The 25351-nt window shown below is 43.1% G+C and overlaps 1 protein-coding gene across 1 annotated transcript in view; it reads left to right on the top strand.

Annotated features, from left to right (window-relative positions):
- Nucleotides 1-25351, top strand: part of MGAT4B (alpha-1,3-mannosyl-glycoprotein 4-beta-N-acetylglucosaminyltransferase B) — a 1462166-nt gene that overhangs the window by 238050 nt on the left and 1198765 nt on the right. Inside the window, exon 2 of the mRNA XM_078653536.1 lies at nucleotides 23804-23983. Within this exon, the coding sequence (XP_078509662.1) occupies nucleotides 23804-23983 (180 nt within the window). The remainder of the gene's footprint in view (nucleotides 1-23803; nucleotides 23984-25351) is intronic.

Below are 25351 nucleotides of genomic sequence, written 5' to 3'. Positions count from 1 at the left end.
CCTTGATGACCTGCGGAGGTGGAGACCTTTGATGATATCGTGGTTGGGCAGATTGAATGCCATCAAGATGTCGATCCTCCCTAAAATTTTGTATTTGTTCCAATGTCTCCTCACTCCACTGTATACGAGGCCTGCAGCGTGAGCTCACGTCCTTTATCTGGGGCGGGAAACGGCCTCGATGCTCCCAAAAACTCCTCATGACACCGCGGGATAGGGGGGGGGTTGGCTTGCCCTAATCTAGTGGATTACTACTGGGCCTTGCACCTTCGCTTTGTGGTAGAGTGGGGGGCGCGGGAGAGTGAGAAGGGATGGCTGCACATGGACCGAATGGTGACGGGACAAACTATCTGGGATCTTGCATGGTTGCACCGGACGGCACGCTCTAGGAGCGCTTACATAGCGGTGCCCAGAAGAACGGTCTTAGAGATATGGGACAACATAGCTGTGTCCAGAGGCCTTACAACGTTTCCCTCGCCGCACACCCCGCTTTTCCCGCCGGCATTGGATGTCTGAAGGGGAGATGTACCAGGCAGCCACCCGCGACTTCACCCCCTTCGAGAGGTTGGCGCGTGCTCTTGGGGATCGAAAGGGCTTCATAATATGTTCCCCGTATCTTCTCCCCACTGCTGGAGGTGTCGATCTGCATCTGGGGATTTTATTCATATCTGGTGGGTGTGCCCGATATTGACCCTATTTTGGAAGGAGGTCCTTAGCCATATCAAGGGGATACTGGGGTTTCCACTGCCTGAAGCCACGAGCACAATCCTACTAGGCATCACACCTGCCAGACTGAAGGCGCTCACCCGAATCGATTGGATCTTAACGCTCCAGATGCTGGCAGCGGCTAAGCAGCTTATAGCCTTGTACTGGAAGAGAAATGATGCTCCCCCAATAGCAGCTTGGTTTGTACGGCTGTGGCATGTCATCACGATGGAGCTTTTTACAACACGACTGCAAGCACGCGACACGCATTTTAAGGCAGTTTGGCAGCCCCTAGTCCACTATCTTTGCACTGTCGAACATGCGCGCCACATGCCTACCAGGCTCAGAACGCTACGCCTCTTTGAGGAGGCCCTAGTTTCCCCCTGACCCTGGTAGACTGCTTCGGTAGGCCCCCTTGGAATGTGGGTGCCGACCCAGGGCCTCTTTCATTACTCCCCCCCGCCCCCCAGCGCTCATTATCATACTTGCTGTGCTCTCTTTTCTTCTGTACTCCTGTCTTCCTCTCCTTTTCTTTTTTCACCTTCTTCTCTCTCCTATTCTTATAGTTATTGGGCCCTGTTGGGCTGACTTTAGATTTTGGGCTAGTTGCCCGCTTGTTCCTTGAAATTGATCTAAGGGGTATTGCTTTCTTGAGTGCCCGGAAGATAGTACAGCATGTAACATGAGACACGGCCGGCCCCAGCGGGGTTGTAGGCAAAACGCTGTGTAACACCTTGCCTTTCCTGTGCATGCCTCAAGGCCCAAGTGCCAAGTTTTATCGTGGCCGGCCCTGCTTAGGGTTGTAGGCTTAACGATGTGTTTAAATATACCTGTGGTATGTGTCCTTGCTTGATCATAAAAAAGATCTGAAACAAATAATGTGATTGTAAATAAAGAATTGGTATTGTATCATTTAATTTGCACAATAGATCTGCAGGATGCGTACTTCTACGTGCACATTGCACGGAAACACCGGAAGTTCCTGCACTTTCTAGTCGGCACAATCACTATCAGTACACCGTACTACTGTTTGAACTGAATTCTGCACTCAGGAACTTTTTTAAAATGCATGGCAGGGGTGGCAGGGCACCTGACAAAGAACAAGGTGTTTGTCTACCCGTACCTGGACGACTGGTTGATCAAAGCCTCCACCTTCCAGGAAGCGCAGTTGCACTTCAAAGAGTCATCTCGAAAGTCAGTAAGAGCTATTCCGATAATCCAGCACATCTGGGATGAAGGAATAAAATTGATGAGAAATCCGGCATCAGTTCCAGCATAAATTCCTAAACTTGACAAGAAATACTAATAATAATAGTTAAGTTAGGTTTTCTTTTTTACTGGTCGCCACAAGCTTCAACTCTTGTATTCTTACTGGTGCTATTTTTTAAGATACTTATATTAATGCAGCCAGTAAGTGGCTAAAATCAAGTGAAATTCTGGCAAATTCTACAGCAATGTCTACAAACAAAACATATGCTGCAAAGTGGAAAAGATTCTGTAATTGGTGTAGTTCAAATAATGTTCATCCTTTTAATTCCTCACCTGAGCAAATTCTTCCATATCTGCTTCAACTAGCCAGATCGGGACTTTCTCATTCTTCAATAAAAGTCCATTTAGCAGTGATCTCAAGATACCGTACATCTCCAGGATGTCCATCACTTTGGTCTCAGAGACTAATTAAAGAATTCCTAAAAGGTTTATTCAGGAAATTTCCTCCAATTAAAAAAAGAAATACTGTGCTCCAGAGACAGCTCCAGCATGTCTAATTGGGCATCCTCGTCCGGAGTTTGTTACTCAAGCAGGACAGAGATACTACAAAAATCCAGTGGCAGCCTGTTTAGCGCCTCCTGATAAGGAAGGTAAACAATAAAAAAGTTAAGTTAAGTTTTCTTTTTTACTGGTCGCCACAAGCTTCAACTCTTATATTCTTCTTACTGATGCTAATTTTTAATATTCTTCTATTAATGCAGCCAGTCAGTGGCTAAAATCAACATCTTTTAGGCCTGAGGTCCAATCAAAAATCATGGACATGCCTTTTGATGGAGAAAGCTTATGTGGGAAGCACATTGACGAGGCGCTTCAAGGAATAAAAGCAGACACTGATACTGCTAGAGCTTTGGGATCGTTACAACAAGGACGCTACCAGTCTTTTCGTGGCAGAGGATCAAGAGGACATTTCCAGCAACGTTCCTCTTTTCAGTGAAACTGGTACCAGCCGTACCATCAACAGGGGTACCGTCAATTCTCCACCAATCAACAGTATCGGTCCTCTAATACATCTTTTCAGCAGCAAGGAAGGAGAAAATCTGCTGCAAGAGGAAAGGGGCAAGATTCTGGTCGAAGACAGTGATATTCTTCAGGCGCCTCCGGCCCCGTCTCATATGAGACCACTACAAGAATCCCTAGACAAACAATGGGTTCAAGCTCTAGGTTCATTCGAAGGCAAACTAGTCATCAACTCTCAGATCAAACGGGCACTGTCATGCTGGGGTATCATGAGCAACTTGACAAAGGGCCTACTATTCGAACCTCAATCTCCAAGTTACGTCATAACATCAGACGCTTCATTGCAAGGTTGGGGAGCACACCTGCAAGACCTAGAGATTCAAGGCCATTGGTCTCCTCAAGAGGCAAAACTTCACATCAATCTCTTGGAATTAAAAGCATTTTTCCTGGGTCTTCAAGCCTTTCTTCCCTGAATTCGTGGTTCATCAGTCCTGGTAAGGACGGACAGCACAACAACAATGTTCTATCTTCTGAAACAGTGTGGCACAAGGTCAAAGCCCCTGTCTGTTCAGGCACAGACAATTTGGAATTGGCTTCTGGGGCAAACCAAATTTGGACATGTTTGCGACTCAAAACAACAAAAATGCAAACATTATGCAAGCAGATTCCAACAGAAAGGATCAAGGGGAAATGCTCCGATGGACAGGGATGTTTGCTTATGCTTTCCCTCCATTTACTCGAATTCCAAAGTATTTGAGAAAAATTAGATCAGAACCATACGGCTAAATACGGCCGACTCCATCTGAGCATGAATTTAATTGTGGAACATCTTCATCTTGGTTACTTTGGAAAGAAAACTACGACAAAAGGATCATTGTTTAAAAGAATTTGTGATTGTTGTAGTTTGTATGGTACTTGAAAAGAATAAGTGGTGCTTGTTTTTTACTTCAGTCAATGTGTCCCTTTTGGTGTAAGTCATGCTTATGAACTTTGAATCATGTTTTGACCCTGTATATGTGAGATGTTTTCTTAAAGTGGGGTCAAACAGCAAAAGCAGAGTTCTCAGTTTTAAACAGCGCAATGGCTATCAATAAAAAAAGCCATAGTAGACAACACAGACCCACTAGCTCTCCTCACTGCCAACGAACAAGCACAAATAGGCAACAGGATATACAAAATGAAAAGACAGGCTCTGCTACAGCTACATACGGCTGAATACGGACGCGAGAGTCTGCAATTTCACAGGCCATCTAACAAAGGTCTAAAAATCCTGCAACGCCTATAACTACACCACCGAACAAAAAGGGACGTAGTCTTGACCTCATTGGTAAAAAGTATGCAACCATGGCTGTCACTTCCATTAGGGCTGCCAATTCTTTAGGGATCAAAGGGCACTATGATCGGCAGTTGTGGTCGGAGATGGCCAGTCCGATTGACCTGATTCCAGAGGAGAAACATCAGGAAGCTCGGAAAATTGGTTATTGGCAAGACATCTAACCATCAAGGCACGTTCCGGGCATCCTAAACATCCAGACAGACTTCTTAAACAGACAGTTTGTCTTAAGCACTCCTCGAAAGACCTGGCTTACATCCAGGGATCGCTTACGGCAGGCTCCATCTGAGGCTAAATACAGGGACAAAACTTATAGCCAAGAGGTTCCGAACGGGAATGTTGAAAATAACTTGACGAAAGAGTTCAACAGGGCGTGAATATGTGTGCGTGTGTGTTTGAAAGTTTGAATGAATGATTTCGGCAAGTTGCCAATTACAGCCGAACAAGTTCTTACTGGTGCTATTTTTTATTATACTTATATTAATGCAGCCAGTAAGTGGCTTTTTATACTGGCTAAATACAGGCACAAAACTGATACCAACAGGTTCCGAACGGGAAAGTTGAAAAGAACTCTGACGACAGAGTTCAACAGGGCGTGAATATATGTATGTGTGTTTGAAAGTAAGAATGAACGATGTCGGCAAGTTACCAATTACAGCCGAACAAGTTGGACGAAGAATTAAAGTATCGTCTCCTCTAAAGATCCGGCTTACATCCAGGGATCGGTTACGGCTGACTCCATCTGAGCATGAATTTAATTTAATTGGAAAGAAATCTACGACAAAAGGATCATTGTTTAAAAGAATTTGTGATTGTTGTAGTTTGTATGGTACTTGAAAAGAATAAGTGGTGCTTGTTTTTTACTTCAGTCAATGTGTCCCTTTTGGTGTAAGTCATGCTTATGGACTTTGAATCATGTTATTACCCTGTATATGTGATATGTTTTCTTAAAGTGGGGTCAAACAGCAAAAGCAGAGGTCTCAGTTTTAAACAGCGCAATGGCTATCAATAAAAAAAGCCATAGTAGACAACACAGACCCACTAGCTCTCCTCACTGTCAACGAACAAGCATAAATACGCAACAGGATTTTCAAGATGAAAAGACAGGCTTTGCTAAAGCTACATACGGCTAAATACGGACGCGAGATTCTGTGATTTCACAGGCCATCCAACAAAGGTCTAAAAATCCTGCAACGCCTATAACTACACCACCGATGCTATTTTTTAAGATTCTTATATCAATGCAGCCAGTAAGTGGCTATATACTGGCTAAATACAGGCACAAAACTGATAGCCAAGAGGTACCGAACGGGAACGTTGAAAATACCTCTTGACAACAGAGTTCAACAGGGCATGAATAGGTGTGTGTGTGTTTGAAAGTTTGAATGAACGATTTCAGCAAGTTGCCAATTACAGCTGAACAAAGTTAGACGAAGATTTAAAGTATCGTCTCTTCTAAAGATCCGGCTTACATCCAGCGCATTAACAACTTTGGAATGGTTGGAATTAGTAAAGAGGGCTTTTAGTCATTACACTTGTGAACGCCAATTGGTCACCTCCAACTTGGTCACTCACTTCAGTCACAAACTCATCATCTTGATCTGATAGGACCCTTTTCGGATCCCATGGCGTAGGTACATTTGCAACTGTCTTGAAGCAACCTTCGGCTGCAGGCTTGGATGTCAGAGGAAATGCCTCAAACCATTTAGAAAACGAATCTGCTGCATAGTAGACCAAGAAGTGAGTATTATGGTAGTAGCCACAGTGAAAAAGTTGGAGGTGGTTTTCCTGACTATTTTAAAGTATGGAGAGGCCAGTGACCTGTTGCCAACATAGTGCCTTGCTTTATGGCAGCAATTGAAGAACAGAGAACTGCACTCACATATTGAGGTTGCACAGGAAAATGACAAAGAAAACAGTTTCCAATAAATATAAGCCATCCCACCCTCGCAGAAGGGTAGTTATTGCTTCTGAAATATAGCAGGCAAACGAGGAAAGGAGGCATTTTGGAGCATAATTGGACTGGACCGTACCATATTGCCGAAATGCAAGGGACGCATGTAAAATGACTCACTGCTAGCAACCTCCCATTACGTACAACTTATAAGCTTGACATCTTTAGGCCTTATAAGACGAGCATTTAAAGGTAATTGTTTCAAGGGTACCTATTTTTAAGTAAAGATTCTCCTTGTCATGATCACATTTTATCCTCTACAGGCACCTTAATGAGAAAATGGAAATGGTTCTTTGTCCATCAATACTGCCGTTCATTTGATATTTTGGGAAAGTTAAAGTTTTTTCAATATTAATCTGTCAGTTCTGAAAGTGAATTTAGAAAACTATGACTGGTTCTCATTTTGTTTATATAATTTAGTAAAACAAAAACACAAAAGTTGTCATTGGTTCTGAAGCAGCATCCCTGCAGTAGTGGGAGCACCTTTTGGAGTATGACCATGTGATAGTGGTGCAATTATTATAGATTCTGCTGTCTGACGTCTACCTTACTGAGTGGAATTACCTCTACCTCTTACTCTACCATTGTACACGGATGAGGGGTATTGGTTGTTGCCCTTGAAAGAGGAGGAGGAATTTAATTATGGTTTTAACCCCTTAGCGATACAAAAGGGGATGATGGACGGAGCGTTTGAGAAAATCAAACACTCTCCCCCAGTCAACTGATCTGGGTTTAATCCATCACCATTTTTTAGCTCACTCAGCCACCCCAGTTCAGACATGGCCATATGCAAATCAGTCTGACCCTGTGCCTCATGGGAACAGTACAGCCCGAACTATTATAAATACGTATGAAACCCAGATCAGTTGACTGGGGGTGAGTGTTTGTATTGTCAACGCTCCGTCCATCACCACCTTTGATTTTTCTTTAACCCCTTAGCCGAATAGTTTCTTGACTCCAAAGAGCAGATTAAGTATGAAGGTTAAACGAAGTATGGCCCACCTCTAAATGGCTTGTGCAAGGCGTGACAGCTGAAGGGAGTGTGTCCCAACATTCTTTCAGTAGCAGTTTTAGTAGAACGGAGTGAATAAAGGGATGTAATATCCTACCAAAATGTACAATTTGTTAAAATGTCTGGTTCTGGCTGTTGACTTGTGTAACAATCTGCAAACAGGGTCAATGTCATGGGCATTATCAGGGTCAGCATCTATTCTTGGAATGTTGAGCTATTGATTCACATGTGCCCTCCTGCCTACCCCGCCAACACATGTGGTTCTTTCATGTTATTAGTTATTGTACATACACATTGACAACTCTATATTACAATTACTTATTCCATTCTCCTCTAATGGGAATACGATCTAACAATAGTCGATACCCAAGCAAACTAACTACAAAAGGAGTCACCTTACTCGCGACTTCAAAGACTTCTTCAAACACATACAACTTATGATAATCTGGACACAACAGTAGATGGCAGAAGTATCCAGAGCATGTAAATCTACAGCCGACATGCGGAAACATCTTTACCAATGAAAGTAACTTGATTTGTACATACATTTGAACCCTTCGTTACATAACCAGGATGTTTCATCGGTTTTAATACATTCAAGGTGGAGCCATCTGCAGCATTCTGGACATAGTGCCTTCAAGTTTTTCGGAGAAATGTCTGAATTTTCTTTGTTGCAGACACCACATAACTCTTCAACAGAATCTAAATGTAACATAGATGAACATTAGCGCATCTGAACTGAAAATGTAAAAAGGTTAAAATTAATTAAGGGTATTATGTACATGTTTCCAAGTGTATTCCGGTCGCATTGGACAGTCACAACTGTTGAAAACACTTTATAATGGAAAGACAACGAACAGACTTTAAAATACTCAAACGTAATTGCCATCTATTACTAAATTGAATAGAATCTACAAAATTCATGCACTGCTTTTTTGATAATTGGAGAAAACAAAAATAGCTACCAAATACAAACTTTGTGACGAAACTAGGGCATGACACATTTTCAAACGTTAATCATGAAATGTTAAACTCAAACCTGATGACTCCATTAGCTTCATTGCAATGTAGAATCTATATTCCTTCAGGAACGTTGCATGGATTACATTTGCCGGAACTGGACATTCACTTATGTACAATTCTGCAAACTGAACAGAGTTGAGAATGTATCTTATGCAAATAAAAAAGGTGAACTAAAATGGACATAAAAACAATTGTTCTCAATATGATTTAGGTTGGAAAGCCATCGTCCGAGGTCTCACACCAACCACGTTAGTACCATCTTAGTGGTCATACAAAATCACAAGCGAATACCAATCTTCTCCAACAGACACTAGCGCCTGGATCGTTTGTCATTCACAAGAGTAATTTCCCTAAAAGCCCTCTTTAGTATTTGCAACTTTTTTAAAGAAGTAAAAAATTCATTAACATAAATTAACGTATGTACAACAAATTTAGGTTTATAATACCATGATGGGAGTATTACCAGCATGCAAAAAACACCACAATTGTAGCTGTCCTGTTTTGCGTTACATTCTACCACTAACTGCCATAGCTCCCTTTTCATTGCCTGTAGGAAAAGCCTTTAGAGACATACGAATGGTTAGGTTAAATATTTGTTTGTGAAAGAGAACAAAATTAATTTTTTTACAATATGATACATAATAGTCAATTTAAAAAAGAAAACTCATATTGACAATGTTATATGTATGCAGTATTAAAAGAAGTACATACGTAATGGTATCATTTTTAGGGAAATGGCACCTCCAATTTTGTAAAAAATGTTGGTAGGTCAGAAGATTGCCAAACAGTGAATCGTATACTATTATTGTTTTCGCAAAAGGTTTCAATATCTGAAAGAAACATAAAGGAAATTAGAAAATATAATGGTGAGAGTTTAATATTTTAAGCTACAGTTGTCTGCTCGAAACATGGGAAAAAAATAAAGTAACACATTTTTTATTTTTTTTTAAACTTCAGCACTTACAACTATTACACAGTCATATTTTTCCAGAGGGACTTACAAAAGTCACGTAAAGTTCCAAAAATATAGCACTTACCAAAAGTATCCAATGAACGCCAGTATTGGTTGGACAAAGAACAGTTTCCATTTTCTCAAAAGCTACCTATAGAATATAAAATGTGCTCATGAATGAATGTAAGTGACATACAACATCCATACTTTTACACTAACAAAAATTGTAAGATGTGATTGACAATTCAATGAAAATTCAAAGGCAACAATATTCACTTGCAAGACAAGTACACAGATTCATGGCATACAGACATGTTACATTTTTAATGGTCTTAAAAATGTTACTCTAATTCTATTTTACACCAAAATTAATTCAATGATTTGAATAATCATTACAACCAGAAACCACGAAAAGTCACATAAATATTTACCCAGAAAGAAGAGGAAGGATAAGTGCCCATGAATATAGAGGAAGCCACTGTTGCAGAAATCGATAAACACTAAGGTGAAAATAAAAGAAATTAATTACACACATTGATACAGAATGATTATTTTTGGTGGTCTGTCTGTTATTCATGACAATATATGTACATTTGGTCTTGACAAACATAATCTGGAAAGGTACGCATCGATTACCTGTAAATAAAGGATAAAAAACATGAGCTTTACTAGAGGAACAACCATGTACATCCTACACCATTAGCCATACTACACTGACTATAGATTTTATGTAAACCAACCTCATCAACTATCCATTGGTCCATTTTCAGTGAAAAAAAGAAGAATCATACAATTTGAACCTCAACACTATTGCTTCCAAGCGTCCGATCACAGGTTTCTTCCATACATCCAAAACTTGTATCATGGATTTAGATGGAGGACATCCTGGAGATGGAAGTGGTCCTGGAGATGGAAGCGGTCCTGGAGATGGAAGCGGTCCTGGAGATGGAAGCGGTCCTGGAGATGGAAGCGGTCCTGGAGATGGAAGCCGTGCTGGAGATGGAGGCCGTGCTGGAGATGGAGGCCGTGCTGGAGATGGAGGCCGTGCTGGAGATGGAGGCCGTGCTGGAGATGGAGGCCGTGCTAGAGATGGAAGCCGTGCTGGAGATGGAAGCCGTGCTGGAGATGGTAGCCGTGGTGGAGATGGAAGCCGTGCTGGAGATTTATCACTGGTCATACTTCCTGCAAAATAATTTTTGGAAGTTGTCCGCGTTAAACATCTTTTTTTAAAAATAGACTACTAGAACATCCAACCGCAAACCTTACTGAAACAAAAGTAGCTATTCATAAATCCTGATCGTGAAATACTGTTCTTTACAAAACATCATGTTTAGAAAGAATACCTTTTCAGCTATTAAAAAGACATTTACACAGGAAGATGGATCATTACAAAACACATCAAAATCTTAGCCCATTACTTAAAAAAGGGTACCCTTCAATAAATTACCTTTCACGCTAGACTTATAAGGCCACAACATGTCCAGATTATAGGTTCTACGTAAAGCCATGTTGCTAGCATTGAGTAATTTTACACGCTTCCCTTGCATTTCAGTCCAAAAAAGTTATGCTCCAAAATGCCTCCTTTTCTTGTTGCTCGCCCACTATTTTTCAGAAGCACTAACTCTCCTTCGCTGAACATGTACGGCTTATATTTCTGGCAAACTCTCTTTTTAAACTTTTCTTTCTGCTTTTCCTGGGCAAGCTCAATATTCTGCTTTGTCTGCTTCTGCATTTCTGCTGCTCTAATTTTCTTTACTGCAAGAAGTCCTGCATATTCGCTTTCTGTTGGTAGTACAAACTCAAGCTAATAAAGGAAACATAAAAATCAATCACTGATTTTTACTGCTTTACAAAATATAGATAAAATAAAAAAAGCTAATTTTGATAAATGAGATGCAAAGGACATACATTTTGTTTCTAATGTTAACAAGTATCCAGCCTGTACATGTATGTCGAATTACATAAATTTGCAGATTAAAGTACCAGATCATCCGCCACCTCACTAGGAAATCTTGCTTCCCGGCCGTACATAAGTTGGAAGGGGGAAACTTTTGTGGTGGTATGTGGCTTTGATCGTAAAGCGAACAATGCATGGTCCAAATATAGATCCCAGTCATTCTGATGCTCATTCACATACTTAGACAATGTGCTGTAAAATTACAAAAGATTAACATGTGGCATGACTGATACTGGCAGCTCATTAAACACGTTTCTTTGCCCTTACAATTGGACTGCAGCAAAAGATGACCGTCAGACCCCATTAGACAAGCGGTCAGATGTGAAAACACCACCATGACCGCAACCTCTCAAGTAGTTACAAACTCATAAATAATAAAAACTTGCACAAGGTGGAGAGCATGGTGAGAGGCGGACGGCAAGTCTTACGTCACGTCTTGGGCTTGGGTGTGCTCCTGTTTATTTCGAAATTGTGATCCGGCGTCTTTCACGGTGAAGCCGAGGTGCGCTGACCGCTGCGTCCTGCAAGAGAGAAGAAAGATGTGCAGCACATATTGAAGCATACTACATGAAGACACCTTCCACTATATTAAAGACGCCGGATCACAATTTCGAAATAAACAGGAGCACACCCAAGCCCAAGACGTGACGTAAGACTTGCCATCCGCCTCTCACCATGCTCTCCACCTTGTCCTGATGAAGACCCCAACATGAGGGAAGAATAACCCTTTTATATACTCGGGGTCGAAACGTAGACTACGCCGAACCCTACACGCCATAGGAACAAATGAACGATTCACTCTTACCTATGTGTGATGTACTTCGGGAACACTGTTATTACCCTAATTGTAAAGGCGTTATTATTTTAATGTGATGCAATACTGTCACACCACCTTTACCACGTCCCGCACATACCTTTCGCTCCCTTTTCCCATCCTCACTGAGAGCACCATTTGTGTAATGACTGTACAAATTACATTAATGATATGCAGATGATTTATAAATAATGGTATGCAGCAATCAGTAAAACGACTGCACCTATATATGGAATAAATACAATTTTTTGAATACTGCATACTTCACCTTCATTGCGCTAAACATATTTATTGTGAAAAATAATTGTGGTGTGTAAGATTCAATTATATACCAGTATAAAATAATTGCAAAAAATACCTATCCAACTCGGACCACCCGATCTTTGTACTTGCATACCGACCCAGGTCCATGAGTTACGAGGGCATACCCCTTTACAACTCATGCATCAGAGTTAAGGGCCCCGTGCCTGGACCCCACAAAGCCACCCCTGCACCTGCCACAGCCAGGAATAGTGCAGCATCACAGCACCCCTATTGAACAGGGTCAGTCTGGTGTTGTGAATTTGTGATACCTTCACCCCCCTCTCATAGACAAAATGTCTGCTGGAGTAATATTAATATTAAAATAGAACTGTCTGTATTTTTTAATATTGACTGTGATGGGTTTACAATACTGCTCATGGATAGGGTTTTCAGGAGTAAGTCTGCTTGCACTACTGGCAGCTGTTAGTGGTCTTTCGGTAGTGGGTACCATGGGCTGGCCTTGGAGTATTAATTACCTGAGGCTGTTGACCAGAGCGCTATGTATCTGAAACCTTCCAAGTAACCAGTGGGAAGGGTGAAAATTTGACTTTCTTCAGGCCTTTTAGTAAAAGCGCAGGCACTCTACGAGTAAAATACGCAAAGGTTGTCCTCAGTAAATGCGCCGAACATGAATAGAAAATGAAGTCCCCCCCAAAAAAAATATCCGTCTTTTCGACCTCACATCGCGGCGGAGGGATACCCAAGACTAAGACGGTCTCGACCGCTCCCTCTTTATTTGTTTCTGCGTTTTTATATAGCGTGGACTTTAACCCGAAGGTGTCAGAGCGCTTCACAATAGGAACAGAACTGATACATGAGAACATTACAAGTGAACAAATTACAAAAGAAACGCAAAGTTAGATGAGGCAAAAGTGACAATCCAGAGCACAGAAATACAAGAGGTAGCAAACAGTGCATTACAGGAGGAAAAAGTGACATGTGTGCAGGTTACAAAAGCGTACAAAGTACAGCGCTCGAAACCGAAGAACCAGTTAAAACAACGCTTTTTGTTTAAAGTCCACTTGTGAGGGGGGGGAAGGGGTGTTGGCTTCTCAGTAAATGCGCCGAACATGAATGGAAAAAGAAGTCCCATAAAAAACCAGCCATCTTTTCGACCGCACATCGCAGCGGAGGGATACCCAAGACTAAGACGGTCTCGACTGCTCCCTCATTAATTATTTCTGCGTTTTTATATAGCGTGGACTTTAACCCAAAGGTGTCAGAGCGCTTCACAATAGGAACAGAACCGATACATGAGAACATTACAAGTGAACAAATTACAAAAGCAAACGCAAAGTTAGATGAGGCAAAAGTGACAATCCGAAGCAAAGAAATACAAGAGGTAGGAAACAGTGCATTACAGGGGGAAAAAGTGACATGTGTGCAGGTTACAAAAGCGTACAAAGTACAGCGCTCAAAACCGAAGAACCAGTAAACACAACGCTTTTTGTTTTAAAGTCCACTCGTGAGGGGGGGAAGGGGTGTTGGCTTCTCAGTAAATGCGCCGAACATGAATAGAAAAAACTACCCCAAAAACTTTTAGACCGGACATCGCGGCGGAGGGATACCCAAGACTAAGACGGTCTCGACCGCTCCCTCTAAGTCTCTCTCGCCGTTTTCCTTCTCCGCACTTTTTTTCCCTTCCAAACCGTACTATTAGCATTACCTCGCGGCACCATTAGCATTACCGTAAGATTAAAAACCAACATGTGACGTACCAATAAAATAATACAACGCGGCAACATTAGCATTATTACCGTAACATTAAAAAACATTTAAATGAAAAAGTGCTCACCAACGAAGAAGTGGCAGGTTCGAGTTCAGCGACGCGAAGAAGTGGCAGGTTAGAGTACAGCGACGTGATGCAAGGGTTGAATTGAACACTATCGGCAGGGCTGTTACTGCGGACTAGGAAAAGTTCGAGAACGTTGAAAACTAATAAATACTTTGGAGAGCGATGATTGGTTGAGCATGAAGTCACTGGGTGTGAGCATGATGTCACTGGCTGTGAGAGCTGCGATTGGTCATGTTCGAATGGTGCATGCGCAAAAGAAATGAAAAACATTAGGGGTACATGGACTGATGTTGGGCTGTATTGTGCGCATGAGCACCATTAATACACATGCGCAAAGCGTAGAGGGTACACAGCTCGATAGAACACCGGATTTCATGGGTAATGTCGCTGGCCCTGATGGAGCTCAAAAGCTACTACGCCATCACAGTCGGTGCCAAGCCACGCCTCCTCCCTACCACAGTTTCGATGTTTCTGAACACTGTAAATAACAGATATTATTATAACCCACTTGAAAAAATGATACTTGGTAGCGCTTCTCTGAGAAGTGCTGTACAAAGCTTTAAAAAACGCAGCTAGGAACATGAAGGGATGGGGATGATTAAATATGGCTAGACTGATGGAACAATCTGGCAAAATACAGCATTTGTGTAACTCTTTGGGATGTATGTCAGCCACACTACGTGCAACTAACGTTTTTCGAGTTCCAGACTAGTGCTAACGGTATACAAAAAAGAAAAACTTTGCATGTCAAAGTGTATGTAGTAGAAAACCAGAACAGGGCAGATGTAAAGTGGTGGAAAGGATTGGTTGGACAGAAGTGCAAAGCTGGACAAGAAGCTGATCTAGACAGGTGTGGAACTCAACATCTGGGTCGAACTGAGCAATTACTTAGACCTGAACACGTACATAATAGAGCAAGGATTGGAGCACTATAAAGGTGGACAAGCCTATTAATGAATCAGTTGAAAGAATTTTTGAAGAACAATGACACAAGCCAACGACAAATGTGAGCGGAGAGTGGTCAGGCTTCTAGTCCATACTCCAATACAGCATGCCGGAGAGCAGCACAAGCGCTGCCCAGGCTCGACCTATAAACTGACATTGAAACGAGTCCCTCTCGGGCCCTATAATCAGTTCCTTAAATTACAGGCAAGACACTGTTCAATTTATGAACAATGGCTGTAAAAAGTATTAGATACTCCATGTCAGAGATACAATTTTGTTTACATTTGACATGATTTCCTTTATCCTACTTTCCCTAAGAGTGTTTCAGTTTTCCAGGATGTTGTGTTTCTATCGTTTTTTTTCTGTTCAGCATATTACTCTTGTATAGTGCCTATTGTCAACTGGCCGCTAGGTGTCTGTGTGATAGCTTGTTGTAGGTGCGTTGTTATAACAGGCCATAAATGAGACTTATGGGACTGAGGCTGAAGACAGAGCGAGTTTCACACAGTGACTGCCAGTGGGTAGTAAAGTTTTCAGAATACTTGTTCATTTAGTTCTCTCTACAGAATGCAGGGGGCAATGGTAATTGTGATTCTAAGCGAAGGAGGTATAATCTCTCATTCTGATGAAACCTATCACAATGTAAGGATATCTGCGTGAATAGCCCATACATGAATAAAAAAGAGTCACCATTTGACATTGTTTTATACTGTTTAAATTTTACTAGATACCCCAGAATCATGCCTCGTTGTTGGCAGTACGGGTTGGTTGTATATAAGAAGTAACAGAGAAAGGAATGACTTACCGTGACAAAGACCTTTTTGAGGTCGAAAAGCGGCAGGGCTATTATGAGGCTTCAAAATAAACACTGGAGTTTGAAAAGGTTTACGGAGTGCAGTAGAATTTGTTGGTGTTTCAAGTAATTGAAACACCATCACGCCTGCACCAACTGCAAAGTGCGCCATTATTGCATGACCTCATTAGTAGGGCCTCTGTTTGACATTGCACCCGAATCTGTGTTTCACTTTACATACCTCTGCTGTGAAAAGCAGGAACGGAGCTTCAGTGCAACAAGTGTGGACTCATGGAGAGCCCGTTTCACAATCCCAAAGAAATACCCTGCAGCTGATAACATCATCACTCGCCACAACTTTCCGGTTGTGAGATTTATGCAACTGGTGACGGGCTGATAGGGGTTTGAGAAAGAAATACGGAAAACTCGCTCACTTTCGAATGTGTTCATTTTCAATAGGATTATTGTGGAATAAAAGAAACATAAACAAGCATTGGCATAGCCAATAGGTCTTGCCTTTGGGACTTTAAAAGTGCTTAGCCACGCAGCACATTCTCCTGATGTTATTCTGAATTACAACAATCAGTGCCCTATTTCAAAGTCATATCAGAGGCTCCCCTGGTTGTGTAATACCTTGGATCAATCGAGAATCGCTTCAGTTCCTTGTGCTGCAAAACACAAAATCACCTGATAGAACGAACAGAAAGCATTCCCACATGCCCCTACTACTGCTAATGAATGAAGGGTTTGCTAACAGACATAAGGATTTGGGCTCAGTAGCTCCTTTGAATTCTGCTGCTATGATGAAAAGCGGTGCTATTCTGAAGTGTCCAGGCTGCAGGAAAGCACGGCTCCTCCTGGCAAATAGAAAGGCTGATGCGAAAGCCTCATTTTAAGGGATGAAAATCGTGTGTAAATAGTTTCTTGTAGTCAGACTCCAAGTGGTCTCTGGAACAAAAGCATGGAAAAAGTGGGCGCTTTCCCATGAAAGAAGGGAAACCCGTGCAGAGACATCCCAAAGAATGTGAAAAGATAAGAATCAGATAGACCATCTCCCTCAACTCACAAACCAGCTGCGAGGGATTACAGGATGGAAAGCGATGCTTTTCTGTACTATCCAAGCTACAGGGAAGAAAGGCTCCTCCTGGCAAAAAGAAAGGCATCCCACCACTCACAAACAAAAACACAAACAAGCTGCGAGGGATTACAGGATGGAAAGCGATGCTATTTTGAAATGCCCAGGCTGCAGGTAAGCAAGGCTCCTTCATGCAAAGAAAAAAGGCACCCCACAACTCACAAACGAACTCATAAAGCAGCTGCAAGCAGCTGCGGGACCGAAAGCAATGCTATTCTGAAGTGTCCAGGCTGCAGGGAGGAAAGGCTCCTCCAGGCAAATTAAAAGGCAGAAGCGAAACTCATTTACAGAAGTGAAAGTAGTGTGTAATAGTTTTTTGTAATGAGACTTCACGTCGCCTCAGGAACAAAAGCATGGCAAAAGGGAGCACTTTTTTGTGTAACAAGTAAAACCCACGCAGACCTATCCGAAAGAATGTGACAAGATAAGAACCACATGGACTCTCTCCCTCAACACACAAACAAACCTAAACAAGCGCAGTCACGAAAGTGAAAGCAACGCGCTGTTAATTAGTAACATGATCCAGGAATGCAGCAGGCACCCTGCGCTTGCTCCCGAGACTCAAAGGCCATGGGAGTGAACGTTTACAGAAAAGACGGGACATGCGCCCTTCTTTCGCCATTTGCGTGCTTTCGTTATTGAAAGCCACACGCAAAGGCCAATTGAATGTGTGGAAAATAAAAAGCCACACACATGAGCTTAGCGAAAGTCAGGAGTGATTCCAAGAGGCCCTCTCCTAGAGCAGCGCATGTGCGCTGCTCTAGCCTCGACCTAAAAATATAAATGAACATAAAGAATTCAATTTTTAGGTCTCGGCCTGCCTAGGCTGCGCTTGCGTAGTCTCACTGGCGAGAAATTTTGTCTTTCAGTATGGGGCTTGAACCCGCCCCTCTTCTCCATTGGCTGACTTCCTAAACGTAGGCCAGCCATTGGAGGAGAGGGGCGTCACTCCGTTGAAGACCTGATTCGGGGGCGTGTTTTTTAGCTTCTTTCTGTTTTCTTTCTCTCCTCTTCCCATTGGCTGGAATTTTACAATCCAGCCAATGGGAAGAGGAGAGAACGAAAACCACGCCCCCAAATCCGAAAATGTCGGGGCTTTTCGGAAGCCATTTCTGCTGGACCGTCAGCTGAAGAAGTAGAGAAGCTGCCGAGTCCTCCGGTGAGTGCTCACTTTTCTTGCCTCTTCTTGCCTCTGTTGCCTCGTTGTGATTGGTTTTCTGGCATCTGTTCCCTCGTTGTGCGTCTGCCCCCTCGTTGTGTTTGCTTTCCGGCCCCCTCGTTATGCATCTGCCCCCTCGTTGTATTTGCTTTCCGGCCCCCTCGTTGTGCGTCTGCCCCCTCGTTGTGCTTGCTTTCCGGCCCAAGTGCCCCCAAACTCCTCCCCCCTACCGGGCACTTCCCTTCCCCATCCGGCCGAGTTCCCCCTCCTTCCCAGCGTCCGGGTCAGAGTGCTGGCGCCCCCTCCACCCGTGTGCACCCCCCACCCGTGATCTGCCCTCTTCTCGGCCACCTTCCGCCCTGAACCTCTCTCTCCTTCTCAGCCTAACAGAAGCGCCTTTCTCTGCCCAACACCCTTCTGAACCTCTACCCCAGCTTGGTCCATATGTCCATCTCTGCCTGAGCCCTGCCCATCGATGCACCATACATACCACTGTGCCCCACCCTCCCCATCTCTTCCCCAAACCTTTCCCTACTCTGCATCCCTTTCCTGCCCCTCTTTGAATCTCTGCCCTACTCTGCTGCCCGCCTAAGCCAAAGAACTCTGTCCCTCTCCGCCCTATATCATTGCATCCTGTTCATGGGCCCTGTTTCTACGTGCCAGTGCCCATTTCTGTCCCTTTCTCCTGTACCCTTGTATATGTCTGGCCTACAACTCCATCCGCATCCGCCTCTATACCTGTAATCTGTCCCATACAACTGCCCTACACCCTGTCTATCTCTGTTCAACGCCTCTACCCATCTCTAACCCCAGTCCACTGCCAATCTCTCCCACACCTGTCTCTGCCCACACACGTCAATATCTGTCCCACACCCCTGTCTGTCTCTGTCCCACACCTGTCTATCTCTCAACCCCACACCAGTGCCAATCTCTCTCCAACACCACTGCCCCACACCTCCTTCTCCGTCCACGGCTCACTTCCAATCTCTGCCCACACCGTCCCACGTCTATGTCCATCTCTGACCCCAGCCCACTGCCAGTCTCTCCCCCACACCACCTGTCTGTCTCTGCCCCACGCCGCTGATCATCACTAACCCAGTTGACTGCCAATCTCTTCCACACCTCGGTCTGTATGTGTCACACGCCTCTGACCATCTCTGTCCCACACTTCTGTCAACGTCTGACACCCGCCCCACAACCAATCGCTGTCTCGCATCTTTGTCCCACTGCCTGTCTACTTCAGTTCATCTCAGTGCCACGCTGCTTGACCAGGTCTGTTCTTCTTGCTCGTCTGTCCGCTGCACACCTCTGCCTCACAACACTGTCCAACAACAACCCGGACCCCTGCCCACCCCTAGCACCTTTGTCCTTCCGTGCAACCTCAGCCCCTCTCTGCATCCCGCGGCCATTGTTCACTGCAACGCTCTCTCAACCTCTGTCCCGACAAGTACCCCACGCCCCTGTGCCACCCACCGTATGTCTCGCCTCTCCCTCCTCCTCAGGCCGCTTTCCCTCCACGGACCCACCCTCTATCTCCCCGCCACACAACTCACACCCGCCTTACAGCTCTCCTGGCGCAAAATACCCAGAGCCATTGTGCCCATGCAGGCCGCCTTCCCCGAGTGCGCCCAGCTTGTCGCGCCCACAGGACCGTGCCCCCTCTTGCCCCCCTATCTGTTCACTCCTGGACCGTGTGCGCCCGCGGTTCTCTCCCTGCTCGTGTGTTAAGGGCAGTGGCACACGCTGCCCCATGACCCTCTGACTTCACACACTATTCTGAGTGAAACCTGCAGAGCCCATGCCACCCGCACATATATGGAGCAAATATGCCCACACGCGATGCTGTATGTCTGTTACATCAACCAGGGTACTCTTGGCCACTCATGGCCCCTCGCTTTTACCCCTCCCCGGCAGCCCTCGCTCCTGTGGTCTAGTGGTTAAGCTCTGAGACTCCCACCCCCAAGGTCAGCGTTCAATTCCTGCTGTTCTGATTTTCGGCTCCTTGAATTAACGGTTTAGGAAATGGTAATAATAGACTGAGGTTAGATTGGTTTTGGCCACGACACACAGATACAGGTTGTGTGTGGCAAGTTCAGCATCAACGCCATCCCTTAACAGCACCTTCGAGCCATAGGCATCTACGCGCAATATGACGTGGTTGCGGGTATGGTTTTAATTATTCGAAAACATTGTTTAAATTAAACGTGCTCAGTTAAAATGACAGCCTAATCAACCTGCAACGACATTCATGTTATTAGTTTAGTGTCCTATAAATGCTCAATCATCATGATCACCAAAGGTGGTGATGGACGGAGCGTTGACAATACAAACACTCACCCCCAGTCAACTGATCTGGGTTTAATCCATCACCGTTCTTTAGCTTACTCCGCCACCCCAGTTCAGACATGGCCATATGCAAATCAGTCTGACCCTGTGCCTCATGGGAACAGTCCAGCCCGAACTATTATAAATACGTATGAAAGCAGGTGTTTCTTCTTTCTTGTACCTATTTTACTTAAAAATGTTATTTAACCTTATTAATACAGCCCTATTATGTCAGATCTCACCATGACTAGTTTGTTGGTTTCACTACTGAATCCTATAAAATGTGCCCTTTTTGGAGAGGTGTCAGTCTGGGTGTGTGTGTGGCTCTGTGTGTGTGTGGCTCTGTGTGTGTGTGGCTCTGTGTGTGTGTGTGTGTGTGTGTGTGTGTGTGTGTGTGTGTGTGTGTGGCTCTGTGTGTGTGTGTGTGGCTCTGTGTATGTGTGTGGCTCTGTGTGTGTGTGTGTGTGTTTGGCTGTCTGTGTGTTTGGCTGTCTGTGTGTGTGTGGCTCTGTGTGTCTGTGTGTGTGTGGCTCTCTGTGTGTGTGGCTCTCTGTGTGAGTGTGTGTGGCTCTGTGTGTGTGTGTGGCTCTCTGTGTGTGTCTCTCTCTCTCTGTGTGTTTGGCTCTGTGTGTGTGTGTGTGTGTGTGGCTATCTGTGTGTATGTGTGTGGCTCTCTGTGTGTGTGTGTGTGTCTGTGTGTGTGGCTCTCTGTGTGTGGCTGTGTGTGTGTGGCTCTGTGTGTGGCTGTGTGTGTGTGTGTGGCTCTGTGTGTGTGGCTCTGTGTGTGTGTGCGTGTGGCTCTGTGTGTGTGTGTGTAGCTCTCTGTGTGTGTGTGTGTGTGCAAATGTAATAGGTCTCGCATTTGCGAGAGATTAAGCTATTGGCATTGCAAATGACAATGCCATTTATTTATCTGTTTTCAAAACCAAAACATAAATAAAAATGTCATTTACAATGCCAATAGCTCTAACTTTTGCAAAGGTGAGACCGTTGCATTGTAAATGCTTGTTTATGAAGTATTTGAAATAAAGAAACGCATTAGAACCTATTTTTTGAGAGCAAGTTGTGTTCATTTAGAACTGTGAGACCAGCAACAAGAAAACTAAGATTAGCCTAACCACAACACATCTGGAATTAAATTAACCCTCACTAACAATGCTAAAACGTATTTCAAGAGCAACAAGCTAAAGCTAAAGCACTGGAATGAAATTAACCCTAACTGACAATGCTAATACATATTTCAAGAGCAACCAGCTAAAGCGAAAGCACGGCACGTTGTGTGTAACCTGACCCACGAGGAATGCAGCTGCCACCCTGCGCGCTACTGCTCGCTCCAGAAGAGCAAAACGCTGTAGGAGTGAATATTAAAAAAGAGGTGGGACATGTGCTTGCCTTTAGCCATTTGCGTGCTTTCATTATATAAAGACACACGCAAAAGCCAATCACATGCATGGGGGGGAGTCAGACCCACACAAAGTACTTTAGAGTGCTTACTAGAAGTCTCACAGAGCAGTGCATGCGCTCTGGCTCAGCTCGACCTAAAAAGGGGTAAAACAACAATCATTGATGTTTTTGTTTCGGTCCGTCCCTACAGTCATAGCTTAATAAAATAAATGATGAAGTTGGGGTACTCTTGTCTTAGGTCATCCATAATGGCCAACAAAATAGACCCTGCTTAGTCTTTCCCTTGTTAGAACTCAACCTGTTAAGGATCCAAAAAGATATTTGCTAGGAGGTGTGTACACAAAGTCTTGACACCATGGACATTTAGAATTTTAGCACAATATGGTAATACATAGCTTGATATTCATTTGGCTTGTTCAAAAGAGGTAAGACAGCAGCGCTTTTAAATGATTGAGGAACAGTGCCCTGTGACAATAAGGCATTAATCAGTGCTTGAGGGTTAGATAGCACTGGCCATAACTGCTTGCAAATGATCAGAGGATCCGGTGGTAGATTCTGGTTTTATTTTTTATAGCCAGTTTATTTAAAGTTGCATTGTTCACTTTAGGTATTTCAAATAAACATGCTGTGTTTGGTGTTTGTTCTTAGTGAAATACTTATTTAGCTATCTCCTTTCTGTTTGCCTCCGTCTTATCCAGATAAAAGTTTCCAATTGGGCACAAAACGTTTGGGTGGAAGTAATTCTAGGGTTGACTGATGAGGATACCTGGACAATTATGAACGCCTCCGTTTGTATATTAGAAGCATTCAAGATCCTATTATTATAAAATACAGATTTTGTGGCTAACAATACTTTTTTTATTCTCTGATGCAATACCAAATTTGAATCTTAAATGTCACTCTCATAGTTCTTGTGCCATGACACTCTAACTGTTGAAGTTTGGTTTTGACAGCTACTAACTCTTTAGTTTAACAGGGTGCACGCTTCTCTCTCCGTAAAACACTGACTAATAGATGGCACGTGTTCCTGGAGTGACTCGTGCTGCTAAATGGTAAATGCTGAATTGATATTTTCAACAGATTTAGACATTTCAAATGCAGAATCCTCCAGATTTTTTGCAATAAATTCCTTGTCCATTTTACTCAATTAGTGTGCTAGTTTGGACTGAATGTTACGTTTTTTTTCCACACATCCAAGATCAGTAAGAAGAAATGGATCAACAAGTGGTTGGACCAAGTTCAAGAATTAACTGACTGCAGTTACTTCAGTATCACAAGCCCATAATAAATCAAATACATGTAGGATGTGCCCCTTATCATACCTGGGTTTATGAATATGTTGTATAAAATTAAGAGATCAATATCCTTCTTTTTTTAAAATTATTATTTTCATGTGAATCACTGCTTTAGAGGGAGAAATTGTTCATGCATCAGGTCCCTTAAAGCATTAAAATGATGGTGATGTTTAGAAGCTTAGCATCAAAAGTGGTATCCCCGACTCACCACAAAGATACACTGCTGCCTGAACAGTTTGAAAGTAATTTGCTGGAGGTCTACAATGAAAATGTCAACCCTACATGATGGGCTCCTTAGACTTCAGAAGGACGTACCTGTATGTCAACAGCCCAACATGAATATACTTTTAGAGGTCACCCTTCACTAAGAAGTAATGGCAAAAGTAAACCAGGAATGGATTCTAAAAGGAACGAAACCACACAAATTGCTGTTTCATTTACAACAACTTTTATTTACTAAACTGCTAGGAGTAGCAGAATTGACAACATGCCTACTTTAATCCTAATAACATCACAGGCTCGAATCGTCGCTTCACAGGGATTATACACAACCCTAAGTGTCCACCCACCATTTTGTGCTGAAAAATATAACATCAATGGCTCTAAAATTTTAGTGCAATTGAAAGCTTAATGGAAATAAATTACTTAGAGCTAATACAATGTTAATGTTTTGCAGGTGACGTTGTGGATGTTTACCAGCGGGAGTTCCTTGCTCTCCGAGACCGCTTGCATGCAGCTGAGCAGGAGAACCTAAAGCGCTCAAAGGAGCTAAACCTTGTTTTGGACGAAATCAAGCGAGCCATCTCCGAGAAGCAGGCTTTGCGGGATATCAATCGAACATGGAGCAGTTTATCTGGTAAGTTAAGATTTTCACAATTTCCCCATCCCTTCTTTACTTTCAACTTCCCTCTTTAATTCTCATCTTTCCTTTCTTTGTTCACATTCCTATATTCATCTTCAGTTTACCCTTTAGTACTGCTTTCATCCTTTTTCATCTTACAGGCTTACTTTCCGTGGATTACTTGTCTTCCCGTACTCTAGTCTAATCCACTACCTATATGCTTGTAGTATCGGTGCAGCTGACAGATGCAAGGCAAGAGACCGGTGATATGCTCCAAGAGTTTATTTCAAATAAATCGAAGTAAGAAAGACCCACGGCTAAGTGTCCAGTTGCTCAGGAGAAGGCTTAGAGGAAACTGACCATTCTCCCGGCAACCAGAGATGGGTTTCAAATAGAACACAGTTACAGTAAATGACAAGGTAACAATCTAAGAATGTTACAAAGCATACAATGAACAAAGCATAGACAACACAAACATTACAAAACCATATGTTTTAGAACACTACATCACCTCCATCCCATAAAAGGAAAATTAAGCTAAATCATAATCCTTAATACTCACTGGTAACTTAGAAATCCTTCTAGCACAAGAAGCTTCTAGATTAGAAGTGGACTCTGAAACATATGGGCACTTTGAGCTTCTTGGAGAAACATTTTGAGAGACTGGAGCACCTGCAACAGATTCACTTGGGAAATTTTCATTAGAAAGCAAACAAAGTGGTGTTCCATCCTTGGAAGGACGCAACTCCTGCAGAATGGAATCTTCTTCAAGAGGGGTATGAGTTTTCTGAGAAATCTCCACTAGAACATCAGAGATGGATACTAAACTGTTTATATTCCACCAACCTCTCCCTTCCAGAAAAACAGCATTTTTACTTGCATGTTCACCTTTACAGGGAGAAGAGAAAACAGACTCCCCTTTCTTGACCTTAACAGATTTCTGGTTAAGAACCCAGGAACCCACCAGAACTTTCTTTCAGAGACATGTTTAGTGGTATCAAACTAGAGTTTCTCTTGTTTTTGTTTCAAAAGAACATTTTTCAGCTAAGAAGGCACAGTAACGTGTGTTTGATTTCTCATAGCAGTCTGAGCATCTAAATAAGCAGATAGAATCTTAGACCTGCTGTTCCTCTCCTTAACAATTCAAAGGGAGTAGAACCAGTGGTAAAATGAGGAGTGGTGTGATAGGCATTGATTTTATCTCTTAAAAATGTATTAACATCAAGGTCTGAGAATAGAGCCGCTTGAATAACCTCCTTGATGAATCAGTTATCCCTTTCCACTAAATAATCTGCTGAAGGGCTATCCAGAGCAACCCGGAGATGTTTTTACATCAAAATCTATAAGATATGTTCTTATAAGTGAGGAGACAAAACAGGGGTC

This window comes from Lissotriton helveticus, chromosome 7 (assembly GCF_964261635.1).
Source record: "Lissotriton helveticus chromosome 7, aLisHel1.1, whole genome shotgun sequence".
NCBI classification, from domain to species: Eukaryota; Metazoa; Chordata; class Amphibia; order Caudata; family Salamandridae; genus Lissotriton; species Lissotriton helveticus.
The sequence above is the reverse complement of the archived record's forward strand: the minus strand, read 5'-3'. Positions and strand labels throughout refer to the sequence as shown.